General features: G+C 36.2%; 3 protein-coding genes across 3 annotated transcripts; all 3 read right to left on the bottom strand.

Annotated features, from left to right (window-relative positions):
* Positions 1 to 17,026: 17,026 nt before the first annotated feature.
* On the bottom strand, positions 17,027 to 18,196 carry LOC142619493 (uncharacterized). Its single transcript, XM_075792612.1, has one exon. It carries the CDS (start codon positions 18,194 to 18,196, stop codon positions 17,027 to 17,029), a length of 1,170 nt encoding a protein of 389 aa, XP_075648727.1.
* A 44-nt stretch (positions 18,197 to 18,240) lies between these two features.
* LOC142620396 (uncharacterized) lies at positions 18,241 to 18,871 on the bottom strand. Its single transcript, XM_075793768.1, has 2 exons — positions 18,302 to 18,871; positions 18,241 to 18,258 (listed from the first exon to the last, which is right to left on the bottom strand). The coding sequence occupies exons 1-2, from the start codon at positions 18,869 to 18,871 to the stop codon at positions 18,241 to 18,243; spliced, it is 588 nt and encodes a 195-aa protein (XP_075649883.1).
* A 39-nt stretch (positions 18,872 to 18,910) lies between these two features.
* Positions 18,911 to 21,730, bottom strand: LOC142620395 (uncharacterized). The gene is made up of 7 exons (XM_075793767.1): positions 21,676 to 21,730; positions 21,516 to 21,584; positions 21,352 to 21,420; positions 20,306 to 20,646; positions 19,994 to 20,183; positions 19,488 to 19,896; positions 18,911 to 19,175 (listed from the first exon to the last, which is right to left on the bottom strand). Exons 1-7 carry the CDS (start codon positions 21,728 to 21,730, stop codon positions 18,911 to 18,913), a joined length of 1,398 nt encoding a protein of 465 aa, XP_075649882.1.
* Positions 21,731 to 22,262: the final 532 nt, after the last annotated feature.

The following is a 22,262-nucleotide window of genomic DNA, read 5'->3' as shown; positions in this document are numbered from 1 at the left end:
CTGGTAACTCGTCTGGCCATATCCCCTTTGCCCCCTCAAGCCGAGTCTTGATGATTTACAGCAGGGATCGGTTCGCTACTTCTACTTGTCCATTTGCCTGTGGGTGGGAGGGTGAGGAGTAGTGATTTTTGATTCCAAATTGTTCGCAAAATTCCTTGAAAGGTGCGTTGTCAAACTGACGTCCGTTATAAGATACTAGTACCCTGGGTACTCCGAACCTACATAGAATATTCTTCCAAACAAAATTCTTGACATTTTGCTGAGTGATTTTTGCAAGAGGTTCGGCCTCCACCCACTTGGTAAAGTAATCAATCCCTACTACCAAAAACTTCATTTTTCTGGTTCTCGTGGGGAAAGGTTCTAGGATATCCAGCCCCCACTATGCAAAGGACCATGGGGCCATCATTGGGGTCTGGTACTCCGACGGCTGTCTAGGAACATTGCTATAGCGTTGACACTAGTCACACACCTTAACATAGGCCTTAACATCTGCCTGCATTGTAGGCCAATAGTAGCCTGCACGAACGACCTTATGGACAAGCGATCTTGCTCCTGAGTGATTTCCGCATGCTCCTTCATGAACTTCCCTTAAAACATAGTTTGACTCATCCGGAGCCAAGCACCTTAGGTAAGGTTGAGAAAAGCCTTGCTTGTAAAGAACTTCGTTTATGAGGACATACTTTGCTGCTCTGGCCCTTAGCTTCCTAGCTTTGTCCTTATCTTCTTGAAGCCTTCCTTCTTTAAGATAAATTATTATTATTGGATTCATCCAATTTTCTCCCCCTCCTATTTGATGTATATCTAGGAGGTCTATGCTTGGCATGTACTGGATTCTATCGTATGAGTCCATTATTTCTCCTCCCGAAGCTGCTTCCACCAAGGCATCCACTTCCATATTTTCCTCCCTTGGAAGTTGAACAAAACTCACTTCCGTGAATTTCTGGACAAGCCGTCTCACTTTGCTAAGATATTTCTTCATCCTATCTTCCTTTGCATCACACATTCCATTCACTTGGTTGATGACGAGCTGAGAATCCCCTTTGACTATTGTTGATTCCGCCCCTAGGGACTTAGCTAATTCTAGTCCTTTAAGTAGAGCCTCATACTCTGCTTCATTGTTGGTGGTTTGGTACTGCAAACAGGCTGCGTACTCCAATTCTTCACCCTCCGGGGATTTTAGTATGACTCCAATCCCTCCTGCATATAATGTGGATGACCCGTCTACATTAATATTCCACCTTTCATCTCCTTCGTCTTTGTTCAGCTCGTCCTAGTTGGCAGTGAACTCCGCAATAAAATCCGCCAACGCCTATGCCTTAATCGCGCTCCTTGGAAGATATCTGACATCAAACTCACTAAGTTCCACCGCCTACTGGATTAATCATCCTGCAGCTTCCAATTTATTCATTGCCTTCTTTATGGGGTGATCTGTCAAGACGTTGATAATATGAGCTTGGTAATAATGCCTCAGCTTCTTGGAAGCCGTAATCTAGGCAAAGGCTAGCTTCTCCATCATCGGGTATCGACCTTCCGCTCCTCTCAACGCATGGCTTGTGTAATAAACTGGTTTCTGGATCCTCCCTTCTTTCCTGACCAATGCCAAGCTTACTGCGTGCGGGGACACCGCCAAATACAAATATAGTTCCTCTCCAAGTACAAATGGACTTAGCAATAGCACTGTCATGAGGTAAGTCTTCAAGTCTTGGAAGGCCTTCTAACATTCGTCTGTCCACTCAAACGCCTTCTTGAGGACTTTAAAGAATGGCAAACACTTTTCAGTAGCTTTCGAAACAAACCTGTTGAGGGCGGCAACTCGTCCGGTAAGAGACTGGACTTCTTTGATTTTCTTCGATGGTTCTATATTCAGTATCGCCTGGATTTTGTCCAGATTTGCCTCAATTCCCCTATACGAAACCATGAACCCCAAGAACTTCCCCGACGAAAATCTAAAAGCACACTTGCTTGGATTTAATTTCATATTATACCGCCGAAGTGTATCGAAGGTCTCTTGAAGGTCGTTTAGATGCTTTCCCTCGTCTAGGTTCTTTACCAACATATCATCCATATAAACCTCCACATTTCGCCTGATTTGAGGATGGAACATGTGGTTAACCAGTCTTTGGTAAGTCGCACCTGCATTATTCAGACCGAAGGGACCCTTGGCTAGTAATGAACGAGGTCTTTTCTTGATATGCCCCGTCCATCTTTATCTAGTTGTAGCCTAAGAAGACATCCATGAAGCTCAGCAACCTATGACCTATCGTCGAGTCTACCAGCTGGTCAATGTGTGGCAATGGATAACTGTGTTTGGGGCAAGCCTTGTTTAAGTCAGTAAAATCCACACACATTCGCCACTTGCCGTTGGCCTTCTTTACCATGACTACGTTCGCCAACCAGTCCGGATATAAACTTCTCAGATGAACTCCGCGATAATCAACTTCTGGACTTCTTCTTTGATGGCATTGTCTCGCTCAAGAGCAAAAACCCTCTTCTTCTAACGCACTGGTTTGGAGTAGGGACATACATTCAGACGGTGAGTAATGACACTCGGATCAATACCCGGCATGTCCTCATGACTCCATGCAAAGACATCAAGGCTTTTCTTCAAAAACTGGACCAGAGTATGCTTTGCCTCTTCTTCCATGTTCGCTCCAATTCTAGTGAACTTCTCGGGCTTGCTCTCGTCCAAAGGAACATCTTCTAACACGTCAGTGGGTTCGGCTGTGATCCTTCTCTCGTCTATGCTCATTGTCTGTACATGCTCGTCCTTTGACAGCATGGCTAGGTAATACTCTCTAGCGGCTAACTGATCTCCTTGTACATGACCCACCCCATGCTCGGTCGGGAATTTGACAGACAGATGATAGGTAGAGGTCACAGCTTTCCAACTATTCAAGGTTGGCCTTCCAATAATAGCATTATATGATGATGCACAATCGACAACAAGGAAGTTTACCTCTTTGGCTAGTTGCTGCGGATACGCTCCAACCACCACTGGTAATGTGATGGTGCCCACGGGCTGTACCTTCATACCTTCAAATCCCACCAAAGGCGAATTCACTGGTCAAAGTTGATCTCGTCCTAGCCTCATTTGTTGGAAGGCGGGGTAATACAGAATGTCCGCCGAGCTGCCATTGTCTACCAACACCCTTCTAGTCGTATAATCAGCAATGAGTAGGGTAATGACTATCGCATCATCGTGTGGGTGGTGAACTCGCCCATCATCCTCGTTCGTAAACATGATGGCTTGCTCGTTTGTTTCCCTCGTCCTGGGAGATCGTCCAGACAGCTTAACATTCTGCACCACCTTCAGATATGTCTTCCTCGATTTGGACGACTGAGCTACTGAGGTTCCTCCTATAATGACCCTTATCTCTCCCAACGGGGGTCGTAATGGCTCCTCTATTTTGGCCTTCAGTTTCTCGTCCTTGTGGTCTCGTCCAAGGAAACACCTCAATTTTCCTTGCCTGATAAGATTGTCTATCTGCTTCTTTAGATCAAAACACTCGTCCGTGTCGTGCCCATGGTCTTTTTGAAAGTGACAATACTTGTTCCTATTGTGCTTGTTGGGATCACCTTTCAGTTTCTCTGGCCATTTCAAGGACGGATCGTCCTTGATTTGCATAAGCACTTGCTCTAGTGGCATATTCAAAGGAGTGTACTGTTGGTTTCCCGCTGAAGAACTGGCCTTCTTACTGTCCCTATCCCTTTTCTCTTCTGTCCGAGCCTTCTTGGGATGAGGACCTTGATCGAGATAACGTGGGTGGCCCACTTCTGAACGCTCTGCTCTCTTCCTCTTCTTGGCTATGATCGCATCTTCAACATTCATAAAATTCTGGGCCGAATGGACGAGTTTGGCCATAGTTTGTGGTTCTTGCTCGTAGAGCTTATGGATGAACAAGTCAGAGTTGACCCCATTATGGAAGGCGGCCAATAACAACTTGTCATCCATTTCATCCACCGTCAAGGCTTCTCTATTAAAGCGGGTAATGAAGGACCGCAAACTCTCATTCTCCCCTTGTTTAATAGTTAGCAAACTGGAAGAGGAACGCTTGTGGCGCTGTCCTCCAATGAATTATTGACAAACAGTTTACTCAACTCTTCAAATGATCCCACCGAGTTTGGGGGTATTTTGCTAAACTACACCCGCGCTGGTCCCTTAAGTGTGGTAGGGAAGGCTCTGCACATAATCTCATCTGGGACCCCCTGAAGATGCATGATGGTCTTAAAGGTAGCGATGTGATCACACGGATCTCGGTTTCCATCATACGAATCCAAGGAAGGCATTTTGAATTTTGGAGGTAGGGGGTGACTGTTGATGGAAGCCGTGAAAGGAGAATCCGTTCGGTGAACTAAACCATCCACGGGGTTCGCCTACCTCATGTTTTCCTTCATCTCATCCATGGCTTTTCTCATCTGGTCCATCTCCCTCTTCAAGTGTGGCACTCTCCTTGAAGCAGTACCCCTTGTCTGATTTTCGGACTCAGCATTTTCTTCTTCACTTTCCTGACTCTGGGCTCATCCTTCCGCGTGCCCATCATGGCGCTGCCTCCTCAGATTGATCTCCCTGTTCAACTCCTAATTCTAACGAGTCGATTCCGCCATAATGGCAGCTATGGACTGTATATGTTGAACAGAAGGTGGTTGCATGACAGGCGCTAACTGACGATCGCGGAGGGGATTACTAGAAGCATCCCTACTCTCCTGGTGGCCTGGGCTGGTAGCCCTTGATCTTGTTCGAACCATTCAACCTTTTGTCTAGGAAAGGCTAATTGTTGAAAACAATCAATCGAACGAAAAGAAAATACTTTCCCACAGACAGTGTCAACTGATGATACGAAGAAAACCAGTAGGCTGGATGCTTCAGACTTAAAAGGACTTCTTGCTATCTTGGTGGTCTGAAAAAGAAAGAAATGCAATTAAAGGTGACCGGGGTTGTCGGCCAGAAACTCTCCAATGGCAAAGTTAGTTTTCTCTCTATAATTTCGGAGTTCCAACTTTTTGGGAAATGTAAAAACGTACCTTTGTTTGGTCTGAATGGGCGCTTATATAGTGTCCTAAAGACAGTTATTAAATTTGTAACTTCCCCTGGATTTGAGGAGGTGTGAGGGTTCAAGGATCACTTCTCCAACTGTTTAGGAGTTACATTTTTCCTCACAAAATGGTCAATGGAAGTTATGCATGTGATACGGAGCTGTTATATTAACTTAGGAATTTTTCTCAAGTGTTAAGGGCTCGTCCAGGAATCCTCATCTAGGGAACCTCCAATTAGGTGCATCTTGCTCCCAATGCAAGGTTGTTCCCTTCTGGACGATCCCCCAAGACGAGGCTGATGGTTTTCTTTGGACGACATGGCATGATTATAGAACTGTCCATGCAAAGCCCCGTCTGCGCACCTTATTGCGTGGACGACCTTATCCTAGACAAGGTTCTTGCAACCTTTGCCTACTTGGTTTTGTCTAGGACGACCTCCATGGACAAAGCTGGAGTTGTATTTTTTATACCCCATCAATATTGATGTTTGTTTGTTTTAACAAGTTTTATGCATAATAAATCTAATTAACAACTTGAGTTTAAAACTTGTTAATTCTATCAACCGAGGTCTAAATTGCCCAACATTTATAATGCTACTTGGATGCCCTTTAACATCAACCACCATTCTCTTTTGTGTGCTAGGTACCAAAACCTTTGTCATATATGAAAGCTTTGGTGGCTCGTCCCTTACCCCCTTCATTCTTATTTCATTTTTTTTGGGTTTTAACCATCTAAAACTCCCTTGCTAACTTCCTCTTATGGGAGATCCCTTCTAAGCAAGTCCAAATGCTTCTTCAAGGCCAAGGTTTCCTATTCTTTCCCCAAGGCCTTAAAAAGGACATTTCAAAGTTCTAAGGCTATGATGTTGACCTCTCATGATTTGTTTCTTTTCTCAAAATGAGGCGGATGCCTTCTTGATGATAGTGTAACCGGAAAGGCTCCTAGCCACCTTCCTTCTTGGTCCTCCTTCTCTACTTTGCCTAAGATCCTAGGTTTCTTCATCAGGTGCCGGTCCTGAAATCACCAGCTGTCTACATCATCCTTTCCTTGGTTATGGACGTCTAATTTCGACAGGACAGCCTTCGTCTTTCACACCCTCCTTTTATCATAAGCATACCATTCTAAGTTGTCCACATCCGGGATCCCACATACTAGTCTTTCCTCTAGGATCCCTCCCTAGGGTTGGCAGATCCTATGCCATTCCAGCCCAACTCCTACCGGCCTCCCTTTTGGGCTTCCTTAGATGCCACCTCTTACTTAAGTCTTTGGCCCATGCTTCCCTTCGCACCTCCTTTCTTCCTAAGGCCCAAAACTTATTATTTTCTCTCCATGGGTCGGGTTCCTTTCTTCTTTATTTCTAAGGACCAAGCCTTTCTTCCCTTTTTCCTTACCTTCATGGGCCGGGCCTTTCCCATTTTTTAAGGGTCGTCTGACTCCTTATTACATTTTGAACCTCAACAATCATTCCAAGGCTGCCCTCTTATTCAGTGATAGCCAATCGGCTCTTCACATTACAACCAACCCTGTGTTGTATGAGAGTACAAAACACATAGAGATTGACTATCATGTTGTTAGAGACAAAGTATTGCAAGGTATGATTCGTTTACTACATATAAGGACACAATCTGAGCTTGTAGACTTACTTACTAAAGCTCTTAGTGCACACCAATTTCATCTTTTATTATCCAAGTTGAATATGATTAACATACATTCCCCTATTCTTACTGATTGGAGTGTAAAAGCACTAAGTTTAAACCAGTAGAAGCTCAAGCAAAACAAAAGAAATTAAAAAAGAAAGCTGCTGGAATAAAGAAGAAAATTGAGGATTAAGCTACAGTACCTAAATTTGTAGGGCATTTATCATTATGTTCATCATAAACTATTAGTTAGTTGTAATTAGTGGATGACAACTGTTAGTTCAGTTAGTATACAATTAAGGGCGGGAAAGTCTGATAGTTTGTTGGTTTGCTAGTTAGCTCAAAGCTTTTGTATATAAATACATCTTGTACCTATTTTATTCAATTCAATAAAATACAATAATTTTCTCTCAATTAGATTGTGATAAAAATCGTTTAGCAGGTTTCTGAGTGTTGGAATAATGATATGTAAGCGATGTGGTTAATCAAATGCTTATGTTCAGATAAAAATTATAAGAATAAGTAATGAATGGATAATAAAACGTAATTAGATATATACATAACTAGTCGCTAATCCGTGCTATGCACAAGAACCTACCTATTTGTGAGGTAGATTAAAATAATTTTATAAAAAATTTAAGAAACTACACCACTGCATGATTTGCTCTTGTATGACTTCAATTTGTGTTACAATTTGATTAAGAAACCATTGCTTGAACTTACAATGACTAACAAAAAATTTGTCAGATAATTTCAGATACAGTAAAAAAATAACTCAAAAATTCAGATATTAAAACTTCTAAAAGACCAAAATATATTAAAGAATCAGATGATCTACTACTTAGAAATTATTGAAACAAAACAAAATATATATGACTTAACAATAAAGAAATATAAGAGAAAAATGAGTTACATTCAAAAGAATAATTTCAATTATTGCAAGCTTTTTATCTTGTAAAAAACGGCAAGAGAGAGTTTGGTGATTCATGTACAAAAATTACTTTTTAAAAAATACATTAAAAACCATAAAATAATTTTTTTTTTTTTAACAAAATAGAGGAGAAGAAAATAACATAAGAAGAACTCATACCTCTACTCGGCTTTGAAAAAATATATATATTGGAGTTTGCTTTGTTTTTATAGTATTCATGATTAATCTCACAAATTTGGAAATAAATTATCAATGTTTGAGTTTGAGTTAAAGTTTGACTTGTTAAAGAGATAAAGTTCCACTCCTTGTTAAGTTTAGATTAAACAAAAATAATTTTGTTTTAAAAAAATGATAATGATGAGTTTGAGTCTTAATTGGACATGTTACAGAGATAGAGTTTCACTCTTTATTAAGTTTGGACTAAACAAAAATAATTTTATTTAAATAAAATGATAATTTTATTTAAATATTTTCTTTAAAATGATAATGATGAGTTTGAGTTTTAGTTTTAATTGGACTTATTAGAGAGATAGAGTTTCAATTGTTAAGTTTGGACTAAACAAAAATAACTTTATTTAAATAAAATGATAATTTTATTTAATTATAATTATAATTTTATTTAATTAAAATGATAATTTTATTTAAACATTAATATTAATGATAATGATGAGTTTGAGTTTAATTGGACTTGTTAAAAAGATAGAGTTTCACTCCTTGTTAAATTTGGACTAAACAAAAAATAATTTTATTTAAATATTGTGCTGACATGGAAAATTATGAGAGCTTTAGAACTTTCGATTTTATATATACTCCCTCCATCCCACTTTATTTGTCCTTTATTCCATTTTGGGATGTCCTAAAATATTGTCCTGTTATTAAAAATAAAAGTTATTAGTTTACTAATGTTCCTATTATAACCCTACTTTATTTTCAAAACTAGTTGAAAAGAAAACTGACTAATATATATTTTTTTTTTAATCAATCTATTTGGGGCACCTTTTTAGTTGACTCATTAAGAATAACTCTTTTTTCAAAAAGTTGATAAATTTATTTAATGGTAGTTTTGTAAACTTATACATTTTTATAAGGCAGATAAGACAATAAATGATGTTTCCTTAAAAAGTTTGACTTTTCAAACAGGACAAACAAAGTGAAACAAAGGGAGTATATAGATAACAACACATCATGTAATTTATATACGTTGACTATTGATTAAATATAAATCATTTGTCATTTTTCTGTGTTCTAATTTATACTTTGTCAATCAAATAAAAACTTGCTATGAAAGAAATAGTGGACAAGTAATCCTTAAAAAATCACAATTTCCTTTCGCTTATCTTAATAAATATTAAAGATAAAAATGTGGAAAAAATAAATAATTGGTGACCTATAAACTATAATACAAATAGTTGTACAAATGATTTATATTAATTGTTGATAGTTTATTGGACAGGCAACGGATGAAAAAAAAAATGAAGGACTAGAACCAGCAAGCATCATTTCATGCGTTTGTACTTTTTTCCCAAGCTGAGCATCTTTTCCAGCACTCTCCACTAACACTACACTTAACACCCCCTTCCGCCAACTCACACTTGTGCCCATTGAAGCTGCATGGATAACTTCGATTACACCCAACAGGGGTGGAAGCGTATTCCCCCGCAATCTTGAGGCCTGCCTTGCAGCGCCGCTCTCGGATTCCACAACAAACTCCTTCAAGTGCCTGGACTTCACTAATTGCTCCAAATGATCCTTAAACACTTGGCACTGTTCGGTAGTGTGCCCATTGTCCCGATGGTAAATGCAGTATAAGCTTTGATTCCTTCTTGTTAGGTCACCCCCCATTCTGCTCGGCCATCAAACGTAGGGCTCATTTTTTATCTACTCTCGAATTTTATGAATGAGCTCCTTAAATGCCACATTGATCCCTTTGCTTCGTGTGTTGGGCTCTTGAATTCTCAACTCCCTTCTTGTCCTTGACTGGAAGCCCCCTGACCGAGAATCCCTCATGTATTGTAGTGCGGTAGGAGCCTTACCTTTGCTTTGTTGCCAATCATCCTCCATGTAGACTCTCGATTTTGTACCAATAATTTAATCAAGGAAGATGGCTAGAGTGACCATTCATATACTCGACATTTAGAGTTGCATTACATGCATTAATTCATTCATTGCATATCATAAAAATGATCCTGAGGTTCTAACGGTCGCGACGGTATGTCCAATTTCCAAATCGGATTGTCGAATTGAAGGATATCACATGATCAAGTTTGCACGGTCTGCATGCATTTTGTTTGGGTGAAACCAACCACGCATGATTAGTTTAAATTAATTCTGATTGGCTAATTAATTAAAATTAATTAAATAATTTTGTGATTGGTTGTTGGTTAGTGTCAAAAATAGACTTGCTTGCATGGGAATAAAGTGGATAATCAAATAACAAAGAAGTTGTGGATAATCAAGACTTTTTGGAATATTTATCCACAAGATAATTATCACTTTAAAGACTTGAATATCTAGAAAAATGGATTAATTTTTAGAATACAGATTAAAAATGCGTCTAAGTACAATTCTCGGCTAAAAAATCCTTAAAAAAGAAGTCCAAACTGGACCAAAATTCAAACGCGAGCTTGGCACCCAAGAGAGCCATTTGGCACTCTTGGAGTGCCGATCGACACATGAAAAGTTCCGATCAACACTCCCCATGTGCCGATTGGCACAAATGTGTGGCTCGGCCCGAGGACTCCTAGATTGAGATAAACCTTACCTTTTTTCGATTTTTTAGAGATAAGGACGCGTTCCAATTCGTATCTAATCATTCAACTAATTTTTCGAAGCATTTCAACCGCTATAAATAGGGGATACCTCTCAAAATTCAACACACTTTCTGACCCCCCCCCCCCCTCTTTATGGCTCTTATCTTCTGACTTTTCAATTCCCCTTACATAAAAGACGTTCTGGAAACTTTTGCTTTAGGAACTTCTTTTTTGTAAGTAAAGTATTTCAGGCTTCAAAGAGGTGTACAAATTTCTTTGAATCCTAAAATATTCTTTCATTAGAAGAGCATGCTCATGCAATAGGTATTCTGTTTTTCTTCTTTCTTTTCTTCTTTCATTAATTTTGGTTATTGTTTGATGCATGAATATGTTTAACATATTTTTATTATGTTCTGTTCTTGATATGGTTACCATGCTTAGGTGATTGTTTATTGTAACTCTTTTTCTTAAGTTTCAAAATTTGCAATGGGTAACAAAAATTCTTTTATAAAAACCAAAAATTGATCTGTATTTTCAGATCTGATTTTTTTAGTTCAAAACCTTATCTGTATTTTCAGATTGGATTTTTTTAGTTCAAAAACTTATCTGTATTTTCATTAAATACAGATCAATTTTTTTTTTTTTAAGTTTTCTTTGTTACAAAATTGCAAATTTTGAAATTTAAAAGAAAGGATTAAAATTTAGGTTGTAGTTTTTTAATATGTGATGCATGCATAATAAATTCATCTCATGAATGTGAATCCTCTTTCAAAAAGTCTTATTTTTTGTTTCTAAAAACAAATCTAAGTCTTTTTCTTTTACATAAAAACAAATTTGATTTTCTTGATAAAATCACCTTTTTAAACTTTACACAAAACAAATCTAATACTTTTTAACAAAATCTTATACTTTCTTTTACATAAAAACAGATCTGATTTTCTTTACAAATCCAATTTTTTTATTCACAAAATAGATCTAAATTTTCTTGAAAAAGAGAACATCATTTATAAGGAAAATTTATTTAAATTATTTTCTATCATGTATGTTCAACATATCATTTAACATCATGCAAAAAATGTATATTGGTCATTAGAGTCTAGAAGACCAGACTCTGTTTAGGCGGAATGAGTGCCTAACACCTTCCTATTCCGTAACCTAGCCCTCGAGCTTAGGGTTTTTGGATAGAGATACATAGGCAAACAACAAGCTTCTTTTACTACATAGAGATACAAGAATACAACATTATTCTTTAAACCAAAATGATTACTAACTATAGGAAGATGCTAAAGGGTTGTACTATGATTCCTTTAGACTCTGGAAGTGAATGACATTTTTCCCCTTTTTCTTTTTTAATGCCATTAAAGAACATAATAACTAAAGGCCAGAGTTTAATTAGATGAAAGCCCATATTTATATGAAAGTTAATTTGGCTAAGAAGCAAGACTCTACTAAAATTACACAACCACAAAAAAAGCCACATGCAGCTTCAAGCCTCCTAGATAACCTGCCTCAGTTCTAGAGACTCCTAATATAATTAAAGTTGGTCCCCCAACTATTACCCGTTATAAGTAACACATAATAAGTATTATACATGGAACATAATATAATTTTAACTACATATTTAACAAAATGCACCACACATTACATCAGCTAGAGGTTGATAGTAGTCAAACATTGGATAACAAGAGAGGAATATGACTGTTCCAATTTCACATCAATCTCACTTCACACCTCCTTTTCCTTTAGAATTAGCCAGTTCGCTCCAGATGCCTTCAAAACCCCTAGCCCTGGGCCATAAGCAGATTAGGAAGTCATTAGGAATTCTTTTTACACAAGAAAAATAAATAAATACACACAAATTTCACTTTCTAGCCCAGGGTTTTGACTAATTTATCACAAAAGCATGAAGTCCATAAAGAACAAGATGTCAGTCATAATTGTGTCTTTAAGCCTATTAAGGCAATAAACACCAGCTATGAAAAAAAAAAAAAAAAAAAGCTTGGCGTGTAGCACATCTTCAAAAATACAATAAAATTTCATGAGCAAACGCCCAATTAAGAAGGTATTTGATTTTACCTTTCTATATTAGAGGAAAAAAAAATTCTATAGCCAACAATTACATTATATTGGGTTTACACAGAGAAGGTTTAAAGATCCTAGTGAACAAATTATAGTGTTAATATGGTGTCTATTAATATACGTATAACGGATTTGTTTAAATTGTAAGACTTACTTAAGGTCCTGAGACATTTCCCACAAAGTCATAGATGCTAAGGCATCCTCTTCTTTTGTGCGCATTATGTGACGAAGTGTTTGCCACCTGTAAAAAAAAAATTGTTATTAGAATGAGAAAACTAATAGAAACAACAATATTTGTTTAAAGTGATTCTGAATAAATACTAAGATGCTAGAAACGAACACCATGTCAATGCACAATCCCAATAATAAAAGTCATACAATATGAACAACCCGATGGGAATAAACAAATGCATATTCCATAGACTTCATATCATTCCTGCAGCATCAATAAGCTTAACAAAGTGAGCAATATTGTTAGGATAACATTATTGGAGATGACTATATTGATTAGCAATTAATTTGACATTATAAACCAAAAATGTAGAACTTGAGTTCAACACACATGAAGGTGGGCAGTGCGCACATAAAACCACCACATTAAAAATGACAATCAAAGACAAATCGGCTCCCCTAAGTTTACATGTGCTGTCATCAGTCCTGTATTTTGAACAATGACCCACAACTCGCCCACAGATAAGCAAGACATGAATAACTCACTTCCCCTCCATTTTGAAATATAAATTCCATTCTCATAAGTGACAACAAAAAACGAGGCAAAAACTATGCCATTACAATAATCCTAAAAGTCATCTATACTTCATAGTTGTATAACTGAATTTACTAATGCAAATTATTCAACTCCTAAAATTGAATTCATATATTGCATATTAGAAACCCATATAATATAAATCCAGGTAAAGCCCATGTTGAAAACCCCGAATGCATGTACAAGTAAAAACATGAAACCAAAGCATTGTAAAATCAGACATACTCGGATTTGGATATGGGTCCTTGGCCTGGTCGAGGATACCTGAAAGAACAAGATGCAACATGATTAGTATCATCTCAGTAAAGAGTTTATATATATATATATATATATATATATATATATATATATATAGATAGATAGATAAAGATGGGTTCAAGTTACACCTGGTGTAACTCTTTAAAATTACACATTTTTTAAACCGTTGGATTTAAGTAGATCCAATGGTTAAGAAAAGACCCTCATTATTACAAATATTCTTATTAGGATCTCATTAATTATTCTCAATTATTACATTTTAAACCTATCTCTAAACCCAAAAACGTCTGACTCTCTCTCTACGTTTCTCTCTCTCTCTCCGTTTTCCTCTCTGTCTCCTCTACCATTGCTCCTCCACCATTGTTCCATCTCTACAGGTTGCCAAAGGAAGAAAAAAAAAAAAAAAAAAAAAAACAAGCCGAACACTAACCAAGCTCTCTCTTTGTCTCCTCCGCTCCTTCACCATTGATCCACCTCTACAGGTTGCCAAAGGAAAAAAAAAAAACAAGACGAACACTAACCAAGCTGAAACAACAATTTGAGAGAGAATGATATTTGCTCTTTTAGCCATAGTGTTGAAGTTGGTTTTAGTTTCTGTGTTTAACAAAAAAATAACTGCGTAATTTTTACTGTGTTTAATAAAAAACTAACAGGAGACATTTAATTACTTGTAACAATTATATTACTTGTTCAAAAGTCATAGCAGTCAGAGTAAATGAGACATTTAATTTTTTTACTAGTCTGGCAATATAGAGATTAGCTTGAATTGACTCCCTACCTTTTACTTTTATACTTTGAAAATTCTGAAAAATTGCTTACTGTATCGGATGGATTTGAATACTATCCTTATTCTTCTAATAATGAAGTTGCATAATCTAATCTTTGGCTTGCTAATCAATGTAATCATTGATGTGTATTTGGTGCTTATTTCTATCTTGACCTTGTGGATTCCCAATTATGATATGAGATTGAAAATATGTTTCTAAAACCTTCAGTTGTTTATAGGGAAGCATATGAGCAAAAACCTCTAATGTCAGTGTTCCACGGTTTTTTTTTTTTTTCCTTCTTCTACCAGCAATCTATCCATGGAGGTGGAACAACGGTGTAGGAGAAAGAGATAAAGAGAGAAACGTAGAGAGAGTCAAATATAATACTTTTTTTTTTTTTAGAAATAGATATAAAATATAATAAATGAGGGATAATTAATGAGATCTTAATCAGAATATCAGCATTAATGAGGGTCTTTTTTTGACCATTGGATCTACTTAAATCCAATGGTTTAAAAAATGTGTAACTTTTTAGAGTTACACCAGATGTAATTTGAACCCATCTCATATATATATATATATATATATTTATTTATTTATTTATTTAAAATTTAAATAAAAAAATTAAAAAAAAAACACTTCCAATTTTTCCCACACGAAATCCACAATAAGCACAGTCACAACACCAAGTCCAGAACCCATCACTACAGAACAGAATGAGAAGATAAATTAGGGTTAGGGTTAGGGTTAAAAGGCAAAATCTAATTACATGCTTAAAAAGAAAACTAGCCTCTGAGCACGCGCTCACGTGCATGCTCAGAGGCTCTTCTATTTTTTGAGTAATGGTTAATTTAGAGTATTTATTATAATTTGGGATTACTACATTTTCCTATCACAAAAAAAACCTAGAGGTGTGATGAGTATTATGCGTTAGCAGGTGAAATAATCTTTCATCACACCCCTAGGTTTTTTTTGTGATCGGGAAATGTAGTGATCCCAAATTATAATAAATGCTCTAAATTAACCATTACCCAAAAAATAGAAGAGCCTCTAAGCACGCGCGTGAGCATGTGCTCAAAGGCTAGTATTCCGTAACTATTATCTATTTTTGCCAATTTTATTTATGCAGTAATCAACGTGTTATTGATGGGAAGATGATGCAATAATTTAGTATTAACCTTTAGGAGGAGGAAAAAAAGATCCTCTAAATAAATCTTATAAATAGTGCATATATTGAAAATGCATAATAAAATTGTAACAATAAAACTACTTACAAAATACATGTGATGACTTTTACAAAAGCTATTATGAAGAAGTTGATAAATCAATGTAGAAAACTGAAATATTTACATCAGGTAAAACTATAAAATAATGCACTACATCTGAAACATGGAATAAGTGAACTTAATAATATTGTGCTGGCTACGGTGGAGAAGTTGGTGGAGCAATGCTATTTGATCCACATTCTAATTGCTTTCCAGCAGAATTTGCCATGAACCTATGATACAAAATGTGTTAGTTTGTGTTATTAATAGAGACTTTAAAACGTACATAATAATAATAAGCACAATAAATATCAAGCATAAACTTGTAAAATGAAATATTTGAACTGACCTTGTGATTATATTGCATAGCTCCATGTATGTGAAATGGTCTACTTCAGCTTGGGACTTAAAGAACTATCATTTAATTACCAAAAATTTTAAAAAAAATTATATAGTCAACTTTGTAATAGAGTTTTTTTTTTTTAAAGTAAACGTGGTAATGATTTGTACCTGCTTTATTATCTCATCGTCCTTGACTCTCATTTTATGTTTTTCTTTACTATTTTGGGCCTTGAAAATTGCATCGTCCTTGGTTTTTTTTTTCGTATCTTTTTTTTCTCATGGATGTTGGGAGCCACATTGTTCTTGATTTTCATTCTCCGTTTGTCTCTGTTGGCATGAGTGTTAGAGATCACATCGTTCTTCATTTTTCCTTTGTCTTTATTCCTATGGATGTTGCGCACCTCATTGCTCTTCTTGACATTGATTTGTTGTTTGTCTTTGTTTATGGAACTTCAAAATGAAGAAAAAAAAATTGTTTGTATACTAAGACTATCAATTACTTATTTTCCTATTTTAAAAAATACCGTAACAAACCTTTCCAATTCTTGTGACTCTAAAACTCGTTTCACTTCTTTCCGAATCTCTTTCTTGTCAGCTCGAATAGTGAATCCCCAACCAGGTGAATAAATTACCAATTTGCAAACCTAACCCATACGCCGCATGACATGTTTAATATTAATTTTGATAAAACAATAGAAAGGGATGCTGATTAAAGATATCATTAAAAAGAAATATACCTTGTTATCAATGGCCTCCATGTTTAATAATGATTGATCATCCTTCCAATTCTCCCAATGAGTAGTAGGAACAGGATGCACTCCATTATTTAGCATAGTGGACTCGATCCTCACATTTGAGTTGGGCATCCTTCTTGTTACCAATTAATTGTATACATAAAAAAGATCAAGAAATAAAATATTAAAACGTAGACCGCATAACTATTAAAATTTGTAAATTATTAAAATAAATTTATATGTAAGACAGTTCTTTCCAATTATTAATTAATACCTATGATGAAGGGAACAAAACATCTTTATACACAATATTTCTTGTGTGAACACCTTCCTCCTCAGGTATTGTTCCTTTTTGCACCAATAGTTTTGTGGTGGATTGGGAGACTCCCCTTGACAATGCCACATATAATTGGCCATGACTAAAAACATGATCAGGAAGATAAATTCCAACAGTTGGAATTGTCTAACCTTGCGCTTTGTTTATTGTAAGTGCAAAGCTTAAACGTACAGGAAATTGTCGTCTGATCATTACAAATGGCAAATGTACATTTTCTATTGTCTTCAAAGGGATTCTTGGCAAGAAAACACGTGTACCTGAATATTGTCCAGTCAAAATTTCAGCGTCAATTACGTTGTTAAAACATCCACGGCATATCAATCTTGTACCATTACATAATTCGGCTTTTGGATCTATATTGCGCAGCAACATAATTGGAGCACCCTTTTTTAGCCTTAATATATGTGGTGGTAAACCCCCTGGAGATATAGAATTTAGGAATTCTTGTTGATATAGATGATTATTATCTCCTTCAACCTCATCAAAAGAATGTAACGTAAACTCATCTCCTGGAAACTGAGAAATTATCTTTGCATTAAGCTGTTCAACATCATCATTTATAGGTGTTAGCAAAGTCCTATCAACCATATACCTTGCATCATTGGCATGTTCTTGTAAACTTGGAAAAACTTGATCAATCAAGTTGTATATAGAATGATGACCCTCCCATTGCATTGCCATTGAAGGGGGTAGTTTAATCAAATCATCCATTATAAATGGTTCATTCCCATCACCAATGCGTTGTATATACTCAGCAAACTCTTCATCGTTGATAGACCTCATATTCTGCTTCAAATGTAACGCTTTGACATTTTTCCATAATGGGGACTTGACTATGCATGCATCAATCATTTCTGCCATTGTACCCTTTGGAACAACTGAAAGTACTTGACGAAAATCTCCACCCAAAATTAGCACCTTCCCACCAAAAGGTAAATTTATTTCCATAATATCTTTAAATTTTCTACCTAAAGATTCGAGTGCACATCGATTTACCATTGGGGCTTCATCCCTAATAATTATGGTGGCACGTCTAATAAGTTCAGCTAAGTCTGATTGTTTACTTACTGAGCAAGTAGATGAAGCATTGGGAGTTAAAGGAATCTTAAACCTAGAATGCTCTGTTCTTCCACCAGGGAGTAATGTTGCTGCTATGCCAGATGTAGCTGTGGCAATTGCAATGTGACCTGCTTTTCTCAAGGTTGCCAATATTGTGCGATACAAAAATGTTTTCCCAGTTCCCCCTGGCCCATCGACGAAGAATATCATGCTTTCCTTACGATCAATAACTGTCATAATTTTCTCATATGCAACTCTCTGGTCGTTATTCAACTTTTCAATTAAAGTGAGTTCTTCATCTACATTAGGAACAGATAACTCATCTTGAATGAGTCTTGGTACAGCTGAATCATTGTCACATTCTCCAATTGATATCGGCAAATCATAGTCTGTAATGTGCTTTCCATGTTGCAAGAGTAACGCCCCTAAATCATTGAGAAGTTTATTTGTACGACGTGTCTCTGTTGTAACAGATGTTGATGGGTAATCTTCTACCATATATGGGTAAAACTCATTCCACAATTCTCTTACTCCAGTCGGTAGACAAAATATCAATATTGTTGCAAACAATCTTCTTAAAGCTGACAGCATTCGAATGTCTCTTGCCTCAAGTAGACACTGTCGTATGCTGTTATCATTCTCTAGTAAACCCCTTTGTTCAGCTGCTTGCTTAAAAGTTGGATAGGTTATCCCATTGACAGTCAATAAATCATCAAATCTTGTTGGCCCTTTGACATGATTAAGAAGAACACGTAGATTTAACTTCTCTCCATCAAATGGTGAAACAGCATATATCTTGCCCACTACTTTTTTATAAGATCTTCTTTGTATCCATATATTGTTTTTATAATCCCAACAATAATGCTCAGGAAACTCTCTATATAGATAATTTTGTGCATCATGATCAATCATATTCATATAAAAAAATTCAGTGAGCATTGTCTTTTTACTTCACTCCAAAACATTAGCAGTAAGTTCATGTGGTCTAAAGCGTATCTGTTGTCTATTTGGAAGATGAATTTGCAAACGAAAAATGGCAGGGTACATTCGATACATAGGAAAAGAAAATATCTTCCAACATGCCTCTGGAGCACATACCCATCTTGCATCAATGTACTGTTGGACCTCATCATAATTTGGCCCTGGCCTAACTTCCATAGAGACACAATCTGGGCCTTTATACACATATTTATATAAGTACTTGACACTCTTGATACTGCAACATATTTCAACATTAATATGGCAATTATATTTCAGCAGTAACCAAGGATTATATGGAACAACCCAAGTGTTGTCTACCATAATCCTGCAATGATCATTCAGTGGCACGGGATTATTAGTATCATATTGTTTGTAAACAGGATATGAGTCATTGCCTTGGTAGGTTTCTAGTGAGAAAGGCTTTGGGTATCCTTTTTTACATCGCCCATTTTTCATGCACGGTGATCTTGGATTTTGTACTCCGCAAGGGCCATGTATCATATGCTTCAGTACAGCTTTATGTAATTGAGGTTATTCCTCCTTATACGGTATTTCTGCCTTAACAACCCGATCGTAATCCTCTGGATTATGCAATTTATCATCTTCATCGAGAATTATAAGCATGTGTGCATGTGGTAAACCCTTTTTTTGGAACTCAAAGACCTGCACGTATACAATAACTCTTTCGAGAACCCCCTTGACCACGATATCATCTTTCAATTCTTCAAATTTCGATTTGAAAACTCTTGCAAGCAAGTCTGGACGATCTTGTGCTGTTTGTGCAGGTAAAAGCTCATTTTGGATTTCTTCCCATCTTGGATTGCACGTCATTGTGATGAATAAATCTAGCTTCCCAAACTTTTGAACCAATGACATTGCATCTTGAAATCGTTGGATCATATCGCGAGGGCTTCCCACAAATGATGAAGGTAGAATGGTTCTATGTCCAACATTTCCTATATATAAGATGGAAAAGTTGGGCCATTAATAAATATTGATCCTAATTCGCCATTCATAAAGTAATGTAAAGTTCAAATGTAAAGTTTACATTACCAGTATCACTCTCTCCTTCATTGAAAGCATCTTGTAGGCCTTGGTACAGATCTGCCTTAATAGAATCTTGATTGTGCTCAAACCACCTAAGCTTGTGTGTTTCAATTTTTACATAATTATCAACAGCATACTGTTGGGAAAGGCGTCCTCCAAACCAAATCATTGATAGAGCATCGTCGTGAATCTTCGACTTTAGTATAAATAGATGTAGGTTCAGTTAGTTTATAATGTAAGCGGCATTTTGCAGTAATAGATTGAAAATAATAAAACTGTTACCTAAAAGATGTATGCATAATAATCACGACATGACACTTTATTTCTATTAGCATCACGTGTGTTGATATCCCATCCATATGTTCCAAATGGAAAAAGGATTGGGTACTGCAATGGATCATAAAATCCTGCTGTATCTTGAACATTGGCCAAAATTTCTCTGCCACTTAAATGACCAGCTTCTTCTGCTCCTACAATAATAGCTGCCACTTGGGAAGCACTGGGAAGGCAATATCGAGGTTGGTTTAGAGGTTGTTCTTTAATGAGGAGTTTACATTGATGTAAATTTGAACTTCGAGATAGTTGACGAAATTTCTCCACAAATGGATTGTGTATGTCTAAGATCCTTTGAATAAGTCGCACAATATCTTCATGAGCTTCTACAGATTGAGACATTCTGCGTTGTATTTCAAGATCGGTGTCGTAGATATACAATTGTAGATGCCACACACTTAGAGGTGTATGTGATAAAAGACTACCAATTCTATGATAGATGGCACATTGGGCACAAAATGTATATATTCCTCGACTATTTGAGGTCAGGCTTTCATCCACGTGCACACCCATTGAGGTAAATGCAAACATGTTGTTGTAAAACCGTATATATTGCCTGAAATGTCTGCCCCGTGGTGTTTGCTCACAAATGAGCTCCATAAATTCAGGATAAATTGGTATATTGGGGAAGGATATTTTTCCATCCTTGCAACACATCGAGGATGTCTCTCGATGGAACAAACGGGCATTACAAAAGTGACATGTCTTTGGTTTTGGTAGTTGGTACCTAATGGTCTCCATACCTTCTTTAAAATCCTTTGCACAATTGTATCTGCCTCGCATACAATTTATTACATGTGCAGTACCGTCAAATGTGTTGTCAACACCTAATTTTTATTTTGAGGAAAAAATTAGTGATAAAGAGTGTTCTGATAGTTGTGAAAGAAAATATTAAAATTGTACCAAATATTATGTTGTGAAATAAGCAAAATATTAATAATGTTTCGAATATGCAGCTTATTAACAAATAATAAAATTGATAATGATAAACATGTAAATTGAAATGAAAATGGTGACATTGAGTGACAAACCTTGTTCTCTATAGCCATCCCCATGATTTTGATCATTTATATCTTCAACTTCTTCAGTTCTTTCTACAGCTGCAATGTGATTATATAAAAAATAATGATGAAAGCTCTATAGAAGGATATAAACATGAAAATAAAAATAAAAATGGTGACATTGAGTAATAAACCTTGTTCTCTGTAGGCATCCCCTTGGTTTTGCTCAACAATATTTTTAACTCCTTCAATTCTTTCTGTAACTACAATGTAATTATATAAAATGCTCAATTAGTTTAATTATATATAAAAAATAATGGTGAAAGCTTTATAAATATATTATATAAAACTTACCATTATTAACATCCAAATTTATATGACTTGGTCCAGCCTCAAAGTCATTTGCCATTATAGTTGGATAGGTTGGAAGGAGACCTAAATTTAATATTGTAAACATTAACTTAGTAATTTTGTATACATTGACATACAACTAACATGCCAAAAACTATGGATTTTCTCAAAATAATAAGATTCCAAGCAATGAAGAATGTTTAAAGATATAAAACTATAATCTCACTACTGACTTCTTGCATAGCCCTAAGCTCAACTGGCATATTGCGTGCCAAGGTACGGATATGTGTAAGACGACGACTTCGTCCAGCCTCATGATTAGGTAGTATTAGTGATGGGTTTGTTGATGTTGAATTAGAATGTACATCTTCTTCATTCAAATTTGTTGGGCCTCCCACTAAAATGTGACCACCACCCAAAGTTTGTTGTCTTTGTCTTACGTAATTGGCACGACATCTTGCCAATCAAATATTTCTGCTTTCATTGTCTTCTCTTTCTATTCTCAACCGAGCATAATATCTTCATTGTTCTCGATGATGTTCTATGTCATCGGTATTCACCATCGCTGTATTTTGTGAACTCATTTCTAC

Source organism: Castanea sativa, chromosome 12 (assembly GCF_040712315.1).
Source record: "Castanea sativa cultivar Marrone di Chiusa Pesio chromosome 12, ASM4071231v1".
Classification (NCBI taxonomy): domain Eukaryota; kingdom Viridiplantae; phylum Streptophyta; class Magnoliopsida; order Fagales; family Fagaceae; genus Castanea; species Castanea sativa.
This window is presented reverse-complemented; position numbering and strand designations above follow the sequence as displayed.